This window comes from Neoarius graeffei, chromosome 9 (assembly GCF_027579695.1).
Source record: "Neoarius graeffei isolate fNeoGra1 chromosome 9, fNeoGra1.pri, whole genome shotgun sequence".
In the NCBI taxonomy this organism is placed as follows: domain Eukaryota; kingdom Metazoa; phylum Chordata; class Actinopteri; order Siluriformes; family Ariidae; genus Neoarius; species Neoarius graeffei.
In genome coordinates this window covers 18,931,677-18,947,611 of record NC_083577.1, presented here as the reverse complement: position 1 = coordinate 18,947,611, position 15,935 = coordinate 18,931,677, and the positions used below count along the sequence as shown (strand labels likewise).

Genomic DNA, 15,935 nt, shown 5'->3' with positions numbered 1-15,935 from the left:
ATGTCATGTTCATGTCGCGCGCACTGCGTTTTTGTTGAACACAACTTTAAAATAAAAGCAATGCACATTCAGTCCATGCATGAGGTAAAATTAGAAAATATGTTTATTTTGTAATTTCTAATTAACCTTACGCGGGCCGGTCAGAATGAACCAAAGGGCCGGATGTGGCCCGCGGGCCGTAAAACGCCCAGGTCTGCTCTATTCTAACCTAATGATAGCAGTGTAGTTCCTTAAACTAACATATTTTGCGTGTGTGTGCATGTTGTATACAGTTGTCTCAGACATTGGACTCATCCATATCTCTTCGTTGGGAAAGTGAACAGAGAGAGTGGAGAAAGAAAATGAGAGAGGGAAAAGAGCGAGAATCAAGACAGGCTTTGCTCATTCAGAAACTGCAGCAAAAGGTATGAAATTGCGCCCGCACGCACACAAAATAAGAAATTATTTTTATCAGACAGAGTAGTAAATGTATCAGAGAATAAATGTTTTGTCTTACTCTCTATTAATTTTTACCATTTAATATTGCATGTAAACTATAGATAAGTATGCTTTTCAAACAAATGGTAGCGTTAAAGAGAGATGATGCATGATGTTGCTTATTGGCTATGACAGATGTTGTTTTGATTTTAAGAGGTAAATTGTTTTCTTGATCTTTCTGTATTAATTGTTTTCTACTTTCTGTAGCCTCTGTGTATGTGTTGAGGTCATTACTATGATGGATTTTGCCTCTTACCACTAAGAAATGAAGGGATGAAACCAAACCTACTTTTAATCAAATGCTCAAGGGAAGAACAGCCGTATATTCTGCATTTTTGTTCCTGCCTTTGTTTAACAGCTTTATACTTTGTTGTTGTAGCAAGTAGTAGGTGATGAGCTAGGCTCAAACTAAACAGACATTTTCTTGTTATTCAGCTTTTATGAAAAGTAGACTCTTGTATCAGAATTTCAGCAGTCTCATGTCCTCATCTCAAGGTTACAGAATAAACCTGTTGAAAAATATATGGTCTTCAGCTTAAAAGACAAATGTGTCTAAATGAATTAAGTATATAATGTAGTAGTTTAACAGTAATTTCACTTCAAATAAAATTTTTGCTGTTAAGTTAAAGGTTTCCTAACATATTAGAGAGACACACCTTTGAGTCAGTTTAATTAAATAAATCATTGGTCATACAATAAAGCATAAAAATGCACAAACATGGCAACCAAAAAACACTGTTAACAGCATCATCACCATACCGTGGTATAGGAGGTGTACCACTGTGTTGAATATATGCACACACAAACACACTCTCACTATATTAATTTTAGTACGTGTGTGTTAGGTGATGGAGTACAGGCATCGCTGTGAATGTCTGCAGCAGCACGTGATGACCGAGGAGAAAGAAATGAGAGTCCGAGAGGTAGATGTATCCTACATCCTCTTGTATCCTACTTCCTCTTTCCAGGGTATGCTAAATAAAAGGATGTTTAAAGCCTTAGTCTCAATGTACTTTTATAGAGGATTTTTCAAGATGAGCGCAGCGATAATCTGGAGACCACCCTTATCAGGCTGGAGGAGGAGCAGCAGAGGTCGGAAATTAAATGTTACATTGTTACAGATGTTTATTGAAAGAACAAGTCACTGAATAATGAGCAGCAAATGTTGGGATGTATTTAGTGATCTGTAATGAATCTTTCTAAAATGTCTCCCTGTGCAGGAATGTAACGCTGGTTGAAGTAAATGCACTGTTGCGCTGTCAGCTCAGCCAATCAGCAGAAGCAAACCAAGTACTGCAGGATGACTTGAAGAAACTGACTGCTGATTGGTCCAAAGCAGTGGAGGAAGCAGGGGAAAAAGAAATGGAGTGGAACAAAGAGAAAGAGGTCAGCAGTAATACCTAATGGCTCTGTAATTGATTCAGTAAGGATTTTATGTCATAAATCTTCAAAATTAGTGAGCGGAAATATAGTTTGCAAGTTACTTATAAATAAAAAGATGTTATTGCATTAAGTGTTCTTGTTGGTGTGAATCCCCTAAATTAATTTTGGTGCCATCAGAAGTCACATAATTAGTTGAATGAATGAACCCTTTATTATCACTAGTCACAAGTACCAGCAAAAAAAAAAAAAAAGAAGCAACCCCCACACTATGCTCCTGTGAGGAGTACAGTGTGGGAACATTTAAAAAAAAAAAACCACCTCAGCACATAAGCACAAAAAAACACAAGTACACTTTACAACATGAAGACTCGGGACCTGGGGGGGGAGGAGGTAGAGGTAACCCAGCGCAAGCAAGCAGCCATCCACTCCTGCAGCCATGATGGCGCTGGTCACGCACCCGCTTGTTACACTGGGGGTAAAAGCGGCGACCGTGGGAAGAGGGGGGAGGAATACGAGAGCGTCTCACAGCAGTGACCTTCAGGGGGAGATGTTGTCCCAGCAACGGCCTTGGCCGAGGCCAGTGCTGTCTAAGGGAGCCGAAAGCAGATAAGATTGGGATTGTTTGGTCTGGCGAGCAGACGCATTCTTTTACACGACCACTCTGTCTGTCCATTCTGGTCTCCGAATCAATCCATTTCCTTTGCAAAGCCGAAAGCTTCTCCATGATGTTACCCATGTTGCGGTTCAAGTTCTGAATAGCCACAGTCTGAGTGCCGACAGCTCTGCCCACCACTTCAATCATGTCGGGCAGCTTTATGGGGCTTTGAACAGCTGTCACCGTTTTCTGATTTCCTTGATAAACCAGGGCAATGCCTTATCCAATCAGCAAAAGTCCTGTAATCATGGTTCCGCATAGGTAGATGTCTTCAGTGTCCTCCACAGAAAGAACCGCCAGGCACACGACCCGTCACCGCTCCCACGCATCCATCATGTAGCCAGCCGCAAACATTCCGGCAGGACAGGCAGGTTCCCCCGAACCCAGGCTTCTCATTGAGAAAACTGTCAATTTCGTTAGGAGACCAGTTTATTAAGTCCATGATTTTTTAGTTTAGAGAGCAGTGTGGAGAGAATCTCTCAGAAGTATAGACAGACAGATGAGATGAGACAAAGGAGCACAAGCAGGGAAAATAAGGGAGAGGAGAGCAAAGAAATGCGACTGCCTTCCGTGAGAGCACGGAGAAAAAAAATGTTGAATTTGTCATGTGTGTGCAAGTAAAAGGTCATATGATTGCAATTCAAATACTCCTCTGTTCATGAAAGAAGATCCCAGAGTTTGTTTTACCTATTTCCACCAAGGCAGTTCAAGGGCAGGTTCAGAGCAGGTGCCAAATCTCGAACCAGTTCTTTGTGTCTCAGCAGCCAAAGAACCGGCTCTTGTAGCCCTTTTCCACCAATGTTCTGGTGGCGAGCTATTGGTCAGAAAAATTGCTTTCACAGCAGCACCAACACTTTGCTGGTTTAGAACATGGACAGTGAAGCATCTCTAAAAAATAAAGTCACCACTGGTCTAGCACCCCTGCTGGCTGGTTGCAGAACAAATTTTAGTTCCGCCCATGCCTATGAGTTTCAATGACAAAACACCCTTTTTTCCATGTCACTTTTCCCATCTAAGCTGTCTTTTCATCTACAGTTCCATCTACACAATGTGATTTGTGCACATTTTTTATTTTCCCCAGAAATTAGTTTTTATAATGGTATTGTACTATAAAGTAAGAAGGTGTGGCTACACTTGGGAATTACATGATTGACAGATTTCCCGGGAGCGACCATTTGTAGCCAGCCAGCCAGCTAAATATAAACCTAGACAACTAATGATGTATTGATCCGGTACTAACATCAGCTGATGCCTGTTATAGATCTGATACTCGGCATCCTCACAGGACCCAACTACACAGCAGGCCTGGGCACAGACCATATTAGGGCCTTGCATAAGTATTCATCCCCTTAAACTTTTACACATGTGAAACTGAAAAGGACTTAATTGTGATTTAAAGGTAAAGACTTGTCCTTGGCCTCTTGGTTGCTTCTCTGACTAATCTCCACTTTACCTGGTTTCTGGATTTTGGTGGATTCCCTCCTCTTGGCAGTCACATTCTTTTCAGTTTTTTTTAAAGGGATCCTCCAGCAGATTTATTCTCAAACTTATTTTAAGTAAAAGTAGTCGCAGATTTCAAAAATCAAACTTTCATTTTTGGAGACCAAATACTGTTCGAGAAAAATTAATTTTCTTCAGAATGTCAGTTGGGCTTGATGTATGCGATGACGTCATATAGTGGTCTCTTGGAGCAACTCTGCTGTTTATATTCTCTGTTTACATTGTAGTTTTATTAATTTTACAAGTATTTTACCGAATTTATCAGTTTTTAAATAAGTATGCCTGTTCAGCTGTGGCAAAGTGTCACTGACAGAAACTGGATCAGACATGAGACCTTGCGCTGCAAAATCTTTTTTACATAATCTACGGTACAGATAGTTTGTGTGTGTGTGTGCCAGCTAAACAGGCATACTTATTTAAAAACTGATAAATTCGGTAAAATACTTGTAAAACTAGCAAAACTACGATGTAAACAGAGAATATAAACAGCTGAGTTGCTCCAAGCGACCACTACATGACGTCATCGCATACATCGCCCGTCTGTCATTTTAAAGAAAATTTTTTTTTCTCAAACGCTATTTGTTCTCCGAAAATGAAAGTTTGAGTTTTGAAATATGTGACTACTTTTACTTAAAATAAGTTTGAGAAGAAATCTGCTGGAGGATCCCTTAAAAAAAAAAAACTGAAAAGAATATGACTGCCTAGAGGAGGGCATCCACCAAAATCCGGAGACCAATGTAAAGTGGAGATTAGTCAGAGAAGCAACCAAGAGACCAAGAATAATTCTTTACAAGGTATCTTTAATCACAATTAGTCATTTTCAGTTCCACATGTGTAAAAGTTTAAGGGGTGAATACTTATGCAAGGCACTGAATATGCTCTGTGCCCAGGCCTGCTATGTAGTTGGGTCCTGTGAGGATGCTGAATATAATATCTATAATGGGTATCAGCTGATGTTCGTATCGGATCAATACATCATTAGTAGTCTATGTTTGTATTTCATTTATAAAAAACATGAATACATTTAAGTAGATTATGCAAATAAGTTTCAATGTTTCAGTGATACAAGCCTCAAAACAGTGGTCTTTTCATTTTTTTTTTTTTTTTTTAAGGGATCCTCCAGCAGATTTCTTCTCAAACTTATTTTAAGTAAAAGTAGTCACATATTTCAAAACTCAAACTTTCATTTTCGGAGAACAAATAGCGTTTGAGAAAAAAGTAGTAGGGGTGATGATGCATAACACACAGAGGAGCATACTAACTGAGTGTTGGTTGCTAATTAACACTGTTAGGAGCTTTTATGTATTGCCATGCATTTTATTTAAATAATGTCACCACAAATACAAACTGTGTGTAAACTAGATATATAGATATAAAATGTAAAGAATTTTCATATAGCTAAAGATTTATCTCATTTTACTTAAGCGATATTGGAATCATTTGTGTCTGTTTGAAGAATGCACGTTTGTGTTTTGCAGGTCTTTTCTGGGTATTTAGAAGCAGAGCGTTCAAGGTTAATGTCACTCTGGAGCAGAGTCGTGGCTCTCAGACGCCACTGTCATGCGGTCAAAATTGCAACAGACAAGTGAGGCAATTTCTTTTCACTCTGAATCAAATGTGGTGCTTTATTTCTCTAGCAGGCCAATGACCCTGGAGAGTGGAGTGTCTTGGAGTATGTTCTGTCACAGCTGTAAACACTGTAACGGAGTTGTACTTGGACACTTAAAAAAAAAAAAATTAGCAAAACGATCATCAGTATTATTATAATGGAAACCCAGTTAGATTATACGGTGTTCGAGTTGTGAAAACTTAGTGTCACCTGCATTTTCCAACATATTGGTGTATTTGCAATCTGGATGACCATTGAATGTTAGTTAATAAATCACAGGTCATCATATTCATTGAATCAAGATAGAATCAGTAATAATTGTAATTACATAATGCATAAAAATCATAGGCACAAATCTACGATAGTAGCCAGTCAGCCCCAGAAACAGCCTCACCCCCTTTTTGTTCTTGAGTCTTGGACAGCCCCTCCTAGAATTGCCACCTTATTGTGGTGGAGGGGTTTGTGTGCTTGAATGATCCTAGGAGCTATGTTGTCGGGGGCATTATGCCCCTGTCAGGGTTTCCCAAGGCAGACAGGTCCTAGGTGACAGGCCAGACCAAGAGCAGTTCACCAAAAACCTCTATGGAGAAAAAAGCAAGGACCGTGACGTCGCCCGGTATGACGCAGCCGGGGCCCCACCCTGGAGCCAGGCCCGGGGTTGGGGCTCGTATGCGAGCGCTTGGTGGCCGGGCCTTTGCCCATGGGGCCCGGCCGGGTTCAGCCCGAAGAGGTGACGTGGGCCCGACCTCCTGTGGGTTCACCACCCACAGAGGTAGCAGTAGGGGTTTGGTGCAGTGTGGATTGGGTGGCAGTCGAAGGCAGGGGCCTCGACGACCTGATCCCCGGACACAGCGGCTGGCTGTTGGGACATGGAATGTCACTTCGCTGGGGGGGGAGAGCCTGAGCTTGTACGGGGGGGGAGAGCCTGAGCTTGTACGGGGGGGGGGAGAGCCTGAGCTTGTACGGGGGGGGGGGAGAGCCTGAGCTTGTACGGGGGGGGGGGAGAGCCTGAGCTTGTACGGGGGGGGAGCCTGAGCTTGTACGGGAGGTTGAGAGGTACCGGCTAGAGATAGTCGGGCTCACCTCCACGCGCAGTTTGGGCTCTGGAACCCAGCTCCTCGAGAGGGGCTGGACTTTCCACTTCTCTGGAGTCGCCTGTGGTGAGCGGCGGCGGGCTGGTGTGGGCTTGCTTATAGCTCCCCAGCTCAGCCGCCATGTGTTGGAGTTTACCCCAGTGAACGAGAGGGTCGCCTCTCTGCGCCTTCGGATTGGGGAGAGGGCTCTTGCTGTTGTTTATGCCTACGGGCCAAATAGCAGTATAGAGTATCCGGCCTTCTTGGAGTCCCTGGGAGAGGTACTGAGGGGTGCTCAGACTGGGGACTCCATTGTGCTACTGGGGGACTTCAATGCTCACGTGGGCGACGACAGTGACACCTGGAGGGGCGTGGTTGGGAGGAACGGCCTCCCCGATCTGAACCTAAGTGGTGTTTTGTTATTGGACTTCTGTGCTAGTCACGGTTTGTCCATAACGAACACCATGTTCGAGCATAGGGGTGTCCATAAGTGCACGTGGCACCAGGACACCTTAGGTCGGAGGTCGATGATCGACTTTGTAGTCGTTTCATCTGATCTCCAGCCCTATGTCTTGGACACTCGGGTGAAGAGAGGGGCTGAGCTGTCAACTGATCACCACCTGGTGGTGAGTTGGATCCGCTGGCGGAGGAGGAAGCTGGACACAGACCTGGCAGGCCCAAACGTATGGTGAGAACGTTCCCAAACGTATGGGAACGTCTGGCCGAGCACTCTGTCGGGGAGGTCTTTAACTCCCACCTCCAGGAGAGCTTTTCCCAGCTTCCGAGGGAGGCGGGGGACATTGAGTCTGAGTGGACCATGTTCTCTACCTCCATTGTGGACGCAGCTGTTCGGAGCTGTGGCCGCAAGGTCTCCGGTGCCTGTCATGGCGGCAATCCCCAAACCCGGTGGTGGACACCGGAAGTAAGGGATGCCGTCAAGCTGAAGAAGGAGTCCTATTGGGCCATGTTGACCTCTGGGACTCCTGAGGCAGCTGACGGGTATCGGCAGGCCAGGCGTGCTGCAGCTCGGGCAGTTGCGGAGGCAAAAACTCGGAACTGGGAGGAGTTCGGGGAGGCCATGGAGAAGGACTATCGGTCGGCCTCGAAGAAATTCTGGCAAACCGTCCGGCGCCTCAGGAGGGGGAAGCAATACTCTGCCAATACTGTTTATAGTGCGGGTGGGGAGCTGTTGACCTCGACTGGGGACATTGTCGGGCGTTGGAAGGAATACTTTGAGGATCTCCTCAATCCCACCGTCATGTCTTCCACTGAGGAGACTGAGGCTGATGACTCAGAGGTAGACTCGTCCATTACCCAAGCCGAAGTCACTGAGGTAGTTTGCAAGCTCCTTGGTGGCAAGACACCGGGGGTGGATGAGAGCCGCCCCGAGTATCTCAAGTCTCTGGATGTTGTGGGGCTGTCTTGGTTGACATGCCTCTGCAACATCGCGTGGCGGTCGGGGACCGTGCCTCTGGAGTGGCAGACTGGGGTGGTGGTCCCTCTTTTTAAGCAAGGGGACCGGAGAGTGTGCTCCAATTATAGGGGAATCACACTTCTCAGCCTCCCAGGGAAAGTTTACTCCAGGGTACTGGAGAGGAGAATTCGACCAATAGTCGAACCTCGGATCCAGGAGGAGCAATGCGGTTTTTGTCCTGGTTGCGGAACACTGGACCAGCTCTATACCCTTCATAGGGTGCTCGAGGGTTCATGGGAGTTTGCCCAACCAGTCCACATGTGCTTTGTGGATCTGGAGAAGGCATTCGACCGTGTCCCCCGTGGTATTCTGTGGGGGGGTGCTTCGGGAGTATGGGGTTCGGGGCTCTTTGCTAAGGGCTGTCCAGTCCCTGTACGAACGGAGCAGGAGTCTGGTTCGCATTGCCGGCAGTAAGTCAGACCTGTTCCCAGTGCATGTTGGACTCCGGCAGGGCTGCCCTTTGTCACCGGTTCGCCGGAAGGAATCCTGTTTGGGAACCACAGGATTTCATCTCTGCTTTTTGCGGATGATGTTGTCCTGTTGGCTTCTTCAAACCAGGACCTTCAGCATGCACTGGGGCGGTTTGCAGTCGAGTGTGAAGCGGCTGGGATGAGAATCAGCACCTCCAAGTCCGAGGCCATGGTTCTTGACCGGAAAAGGGTGGCTTGCCCTCTCCAGGTTGGTGGAGAAGTCCTGCCTCAAGTGGAGGAGTTTAAGTATCTCGGGATCTTGTTCACAAGTGAGGGAAGGATGGAGCGTGAGATCGACAGGTGGATCGGTGCAGCCTCTGCAGTGATGCGGTCGCTTTACCGGTCCGTCATGGTGAAGAAGGAGCGGAGCCAAAAGGCGAAGCTCTCAATTTACCGGTCGATCTACGTTCCGACTCTCACCTATGGTCATGAGCTTTGGGTAATGACAGAAAGAACAAGATCGCGGATACAAGCGGCCGAAATGAGTTTCCTTCGCAGGGTGGCTGGGCGCTCCCTTAGAGATAGGGTGAGAAGCACAGTCACTCGGGAGGAGCTCGGAGTAGAGCCGCTGCTCCTCCACATCGAGAGGAATCAGCTGAGGTGGCTCGGGCATCTTTTTCGGATGCCTCCTGGATGCCTCCCTGGGGAGGTGTTCCAGGCATGTCCCCCCGGGAGGAGGCCCCGGGGAAGACCCAGGACACGCTGGAGGGACTATGTCTCTCGGCTGGCCTGGGAACGCCTCGGTGTTCTTCCCGAGGAGCTGGCTGAGGTGTCTGGGGAAAGGGAAGTTTGGGCTTCCATGCTTAGACTGCTTCCTCCGCGACTCGGTCCTGGATAAGCGGAAGAAGACGAGACGAGTCTTGGACAGGCTGCAATCGCTGCTGTCTTATCAAATTAGGGATGCACCTGCTCATGACCTACTTGCAAGCCCAGATACCATACTTCCATCCATCCAAATGCACACTTTGGGGCTGTGAGCCCCACCCATCTCAAGGATCTCAGGATGGCTCTCGGATGTTGGAAATGCTGCTGCCAGTCATTTCTGTAAATGATGGTCATCTAAATAAGCAGTGGACATTCCATTTAGACACTGCTACAAATCAGTTTAATCCCTAATTAATCTCCAATAATTTGTACACTTTGCAAAGAGTGCATGACATAAAGGACATGCCCTGGTCAGCCAGGCTCTCTCTCAGGATACCGACTTGGGCGATAGCACAGAAGAGTGCCTCTGCAATGCTGCATGCTGAGATGTTGCTAAGAGCCCAAGTTTTAGTGGACTACACAAAGCAATGCCCTTGTGCAGTCCATTCTAATGGATAAGTGCAACATTGGGCTGGATCTGTAGACCATCAGTTACTCTCATTTGGTCTCATTGTTCCAAGGAGAAATCCCTGATGGGAATCCCCGCAAAGGACGGAGCCCTTCCTGCTCTCCATATCCTCCTGACATAGAGCTTTCATTGATGTACCTGGCACTGCCTCCCCAGCCAGTGCTGTGTGCATTCCACAAGATGTTTTGGAACCCAACCCTCTCTCTCTATTTGACATATCACTGCTGTGACGTGGCTACTCTGACGGCTTTTCTTCCAGCCATCAAAATTTCTAGGGAAGATACAGTAGTGATTTCCCATTGCCTTCTACTGGATTATTATAGAGGTTTGCTCCTGTCAACCGCTCACATACATTCACAACTATGGGCAATTTAGAGTAGCCAGTTAACCTAACTGCATGTCTTTGGATTGTGGGGGAAACTGGAGCACCCGGAGGAAATCCACACAGACACGAAGAGAACGTGCAAACTCCACACAAAAAGTCCCCGTTGGCCATGAGGTTCGAACCCAGAACCTTCTTGCTGTGAGGTGACAGTGCTAACCACTACACCACTGTGCCACTCACCTCAGAACCCTAGCCAATTTTTCCCAAGAAATGATGGATGGGTGAGGTGAGGATTGTGTGTTTGTCCCTGAAATTTAATGACTGGCACCAGCGAATACTCAAACATCCCTGTGCGCACACCTCATCTTCACCAGTTGTGCATTTCCCAATGCCCTGCATTGAATTGGGCTTTGATAAACAGTGGTCTGGTTACACCCTGAGTCCACCAAGGATGAATAATGTGTACTCGCTTGTATACTCACTGACATGCGGTATGTTTTTCTGCTCTATCAGGGGAGGCTAGGGATCCAGAGATCTAGATCCATGTTCCTGCTTCCATGAGGGAACACTGATCTTGGAAATACCGGGCTTTCCCCTGACTAGGGAAAAGCCTGGGAAAGTTTGCAGGTATGGAAGCATCTACCTGTGCAGAGAGAGGGAGCTGGGGGAGACATCAGAGAAGAAGGAGAAAAACCGGGAGAAGAAACAGTCAGGGGACAGTTTTGGGGTCCTTGCACCTCAGTTCTGGGGACTGGGGGAGGAGAGAGAGAGTGTGAGGAAAAAGGGAGCCGCCTGGACCAGCGATCACCACCACTTGATCCTCTGCTAGCTGAACAGCTTCATCCAGGATTGCGGGCCAGTAGCACTGGACCCACTCCGCCGTTCTTCCATTCGTCAGGAATCCAGCAACGGATTGTTCTAGTACCACCAGCTCGATAACTGGTGTGCGCACGCATGTGTGTAGCAGGCTCCACCAGCTATGCCTCTCCCATTACGGCAGTCACTGAAAGCACAAAGAAACACAAATAAGTAGACTGGCAGTAATAGCATGTAGGTGAGAATCATCACGTTAACTGCCCGTTCGATCCACCTCCTCTCTGTCTACAGCTGATGCTAGACCACACCCTTGCTGCCACAGTGATTAAAACCACTGTTAGCTCTCCTTTACCGGTCAGCACAACCCACTGAGGTAGATACTGGAGTGTGAATATATACTGTATACTGGGTTTTACAGTGAACCCGGCCCCTCTCCAACAACCAACAGCTACTACTTTTCTCACTGCAATTTAGATTTTAAATTTGATGTTGTATTGAAAAAGTCTGAAAAAGACAATTATACTTGTCTCTCAACGACCTGTTATTATACATTCAGAAGCAATTTATTTCTGTATTCATGTTTGCTACTGTATAATTTTTGTGTATTATATTCATTTAGCTGAATAAATAAACAAATTTCTTACAATCTAAATTGTGTGCTAGCCAATCTGTTGTCTTGTAATATTTTGGATTATTTGTTTCTGTATTTCAGAGACTTATGGGAATTGAGAGCAGAGTTCACTCGCCTGTCATCCACTTTTCTCTCTTTGAATGTCCTTCCTGCTCTCTCTTCAACTCATTCTCCTCCTCCTCCCTCCCACACTTCTGAACCAATGACTCTGGTGGAATTAGATCATGATGTGGAGAAGCTCACAAGCAGGTCATTATATGTTATGTGCTGATTCATGACTAAATTGGTTTGTATTAATTTAGAAGTAATTTGGTATCTCTTACTAACAGAAACAAATTGGTTTCTTGTGACACTTCAGAAGCTCTTCAGTTCAGGTGTTTTGATTCAGAATTGAATCACTATGTGACTATTAATAGAAATATATTGTTGATTTAGGTCATGTTGATTTGAAAGCTGACCAGAGTGTATTAGCACCTTAACTGTTATTCACTGTTTCCAGGATTGATGAGTTGACAGCTGTTATGAAGTCTCAGGATCTGGAGAAACAGAGGCAAGAGGAGGCAATGAAGAGCAGCAACAGAAAAGAGGAAGAAGAGCGAGAGCTGCAGCAGGAGAAATACAGAGAAATGGAGAGAAAAATAGAATCAATTACACAAGCCATCAGAAAACTGGTGAGTTGGCATCAGTGACTTCATGATTCATAATCATTCTCACAGATGTATTGTTAATTCATTAGTTATTGTGCACTGGTTCTTTAATACCTTATTTTCACCTACATCTGTGTGTATTATATAATAAGATCTTCCATGCCTGAAGTTTGGGTGTGATGATGCTTGATGTGTCTGATCTGGCATGTGACACATGTACAATTTCCTACCATTTCTGACTTGACCCAGCACTTCAATACTGTTAGAGCATTTTCAGGGTGATACATAGCAGCACAGGATCATCATATTATAGAGAACTTTAGTAATCCTTTTTTTAATTAGCGCAAAAAAAAGTACACACTATAGCTTTTAATAAAAATGTATTTGTTGCTCACTAATATGTTAATGATTTTGAAACAAAATTCTTCTCTTACATTTTATTCATTTTTTTGAAATGTAAACACTTTTTAATAGTATTTACATTTTTCACTAATAACAACAACCAGCATTAGTAATTAAACACATTTTCATCAATGTACAGTACAGGGTTTTGGGTGCCCAGAGGTCAGATGGACACAAAAAAGGTTTTTCTGATCCTGGTGTGTTCAGTGATGATCTCTACTCTGTCCTGTGGGTTATCGCTGAGGCTGAGAGTGCCTTCCAGTTGGGACACCAAGAACTGCAGGTTAGCAATCAGAATTGATTTCCCAAATGTGTATTTTTGTAGTTGCGGTTTGTACATAAATTCTGAATTTGTGCATGAGACAGAAATGGATATAGACTATTTGTGGATAGCAATGCTGTAATGAGCGTGAATCATGATTTGGTAGTCTTTGGGGAAGAAATGTGTGAGAAAATTATTGAAATGTTTAAAAACAACGTTCCTCAAAGAAAGATATACCTGCTACAGTGCATAATATCATTAAACAATTCAAAGAATTTGGAGGAATTTTGGTGAGTAAAGGTTAAAGGGCATATTCTGGACCAAATTTTTTTTTTTTTTATATGAAAGTATGTCCCTTTACACAGTCATCCAGAAGGGTAATTTTGCACAAGACCATCTGTCTACAGCAGAAAAAGATAAAATAACGAAATACATCTGGAGCCAGATTCGTGACGTTATCTGCGGAAGCGTGAGCAGGCTGCGCGAGCTTGCACAGTTTCAGTGCACAGCCTGTGTAGACCAAGCACTCCCATTTCTCTCTCATTGTCCGGTCTTTTGGAGAACGATGAGTACTAATCCCATCAAGATTGGTGTTGCTACACCCTCCTATGATATATCTGTTAACCATTTTAATAATTATGAGATTACGTTGAAGAAATTTGCAGAAAACCACCAGGTCGTTTTCTCATAAACAAAACAGCGCTGATGTAGGATTCAGAGGGAGGCGTCCCGCAGATGACGTCACAAAAATCAATGTTTCCCGGGAAATCCAAATGGCAAGTTTTTTCAGGGGCAGACCAATTCGCCTCAAATGCCTTGATTTCAACTGAATTTTTCTGGTATTGCGCAAGGTAAAAAAAATTGCAGAGAATGCAGAATGTTACAGATATTTGACTAAAGTTTAATATAAAATAGGAGAATTACATTGATCTTGCTCCTGAATTTACCCGTGATATGCCCTTTAAGGGCACAAGCCTAAGCTGAACACCCATGATCTCCGATCCCTCAGACAGCACTGCATCAAGAACAGTCATTCATCTATAGCTGATATAACTACATGGGTTCGGGATTACTTTGACAAACCTTTGTCAAGAACTACAATATGGAGTTACATCCACAAATGCTAGTTAAAACTTTACTGTGCAAAAAAGAAGCCTTATGTTAACTGTGTCCAGAAGTACCATTGACCTCTCTGGGCTCGGAGGCATCTGGGATGGACCAGCACACAGTGGAAACGTGTACTGTGGTCAGATGAATCAGTGTTCCAAGTTTTTTTTTTTTGTAAGAAAAAAAGTGCCTTTGGCAAAGGTAACTTGCACTTCTGTGATGGAGCATTAATAGAAGAAGAAGAACAACAACAACAACTTTATTCATCACACGTTTGTGAAATTCCTCTCTGCATTTAACCCATCTGAAGCAGTGAACACACACATGCACACACATGAGCAATGAGCGTGCACACACATACCCAGAGCAGTGGGCAGCCATGCTAACAGCACCCGGGGAGCAGTTGGGAGTTAGGTGCCTCGCTCAAGGGCACCTCAGCCCAAGGCCGCCCCATATTAACCTAACCGCATGCCTTTGAATTGTGGGGGAAACCGGAGCACCTGGAGGAAACCCATGTAGACACAGGGAGAACACGCAAACTTCACACAGAAAGGCCCCCGCTGGCTGCTGGGCTTGAACTCCGAACCTTCTTGCTATGAGGCCACCGTTCTAATCACTGTGCCGCCTTTTAATGTAGAAAAGTACATGGAGATTTTGGAGCAACATATGCTGCCTTCCAGACAAGCTTTTTTCCAGGGATATTTCAAGAAGACAATACAAAATCATATTCTGCACACATTACAAAGGCATGGCTGTGGAAGAAGAGGGTGCCTGTCCCCTCTGTTCCCAATAGAGAATGTGTGGCGAATTTTGAAATGAAAAATATGACTATGACCCCGAACTGTTGCACACCTTAAGACCTGTTTACAGGAAGAATGGGACAAAATAACACCTGAAACGCTTCATCACTTGGTGTCTTTAGTCCCTAAATATCTTTTCAGTTTTGTGAGAAGGAATGGAAACATTATAAAGTGGTAAATGCTTTCCTGTCCCAAGTTTTTTCAAACTGTTGCAAGAGTCAAAATTGAAATATTTTCAAAATTATTTATTTTGAAAAAGCAATAAAATTCATGAGGTAAGACATCAAATATTGTGGTGTTTTGAGTGCAATGCAGGCCAAATCATTGTTTTCAGTTTTCATTTCAATTTCAACATACCATCACAACTTTTTCTGATTTAGACTTGTATGTTTTAATTGATCAGGGTCTAAAAAATTGCATGGTCCTTACCAACTTCTATAAACAAACAAATAACCTAAAACTTATCAAAATACAACAGATTTCAATATGTGCTTGTCATTTTTCCCAAAAAGTAAACCAACATTTCAGAAATCAGGTGGGAAAAATAAGTACACCCTTCCTACTTCCATAATCATTGAGAGTAATTAGCAGCCACATGTTACTCATGAAAGTACTAATTGTTACTAATGAGCTAATGTATGAGGTTAGCTCATCAAGAAGTGTGACAACCTCAATAAAAGCAGAACTTTTGACAGTCTTAACAGTTTAGTGTTCTGGAGTACTCAGGTGTATATCTACAACCCCGATTCCAAAAAAGCTGGGACAAAGTACAAATTGTAAATAAAAACGGAATGCAATAATTTACAAATCTCAAAAACTGATATTGTATTCACAATAGAACATAGACAACATATCAAATGTCAAAAGTGAGACATATTTTGAAATTTCATGCCAAATATTGGCTCATTTGAAATTTCACGACAGCAACATATCTCAAAGTTGGGACAGGGGCAATAAGAGGCTGGAAAAGT

At 44.2% G+C, this 15,935-nt stretch overlaps 1 protein-coding gene across 5 annotated transcripts in view; it reads left to right on the top strand.

Moving 5' to 3' along the window:
• Positions 1 to 15,935, top strand: part of si:dkey-230p4.1 (centrosome-associated protein CEP250) — a 70,229-nt gene that overhangs the window by 15,277 nt on the left and 39,017 nt on the right. For all 5 annotated transcript variants that reach the window (XR_009655331.1, XR_009655329.1, XR_009655328.1 and 2 more), the window contains exons 3-10: positions 273 to 404; positions 1,323 to 1,400; positions 1,499 to 1,569; positions 1,698 to 1,863; positions 5,494 to 5,600; positions 11,828 to 11,995; positions 12,246 to 12,417; positions 12,935 to 13,078. Coding sequence is in view for 1 of the 5 variants with exons in the window: in XM_060929159.1 (XP_060785142.1) it covers positions 273 to 404; positions 1,323 to 1,400; positions 1,499 to 1,569; positions 1,698 to 1,863; positions 5,494 to 5,600; positions 11,828 to 11,995; positions 12,246 to 12,417; positions 12,935 to 13,078 (1,038 nt within the window). In the remaining 4 variants the exon portion in view is untranslated. The remainder of the gene's footprint in view (positions 1 to 272; positions 405 to 1,322; positions 1,401 to 1,498; positions 1,570 to 1,697; positions 1,864 to 5,493; positions 5,601 to 11,827; positions 11,996 to 12,245; positions 12,418 to 12,934; positions 13,079 to 15,935) is intronic.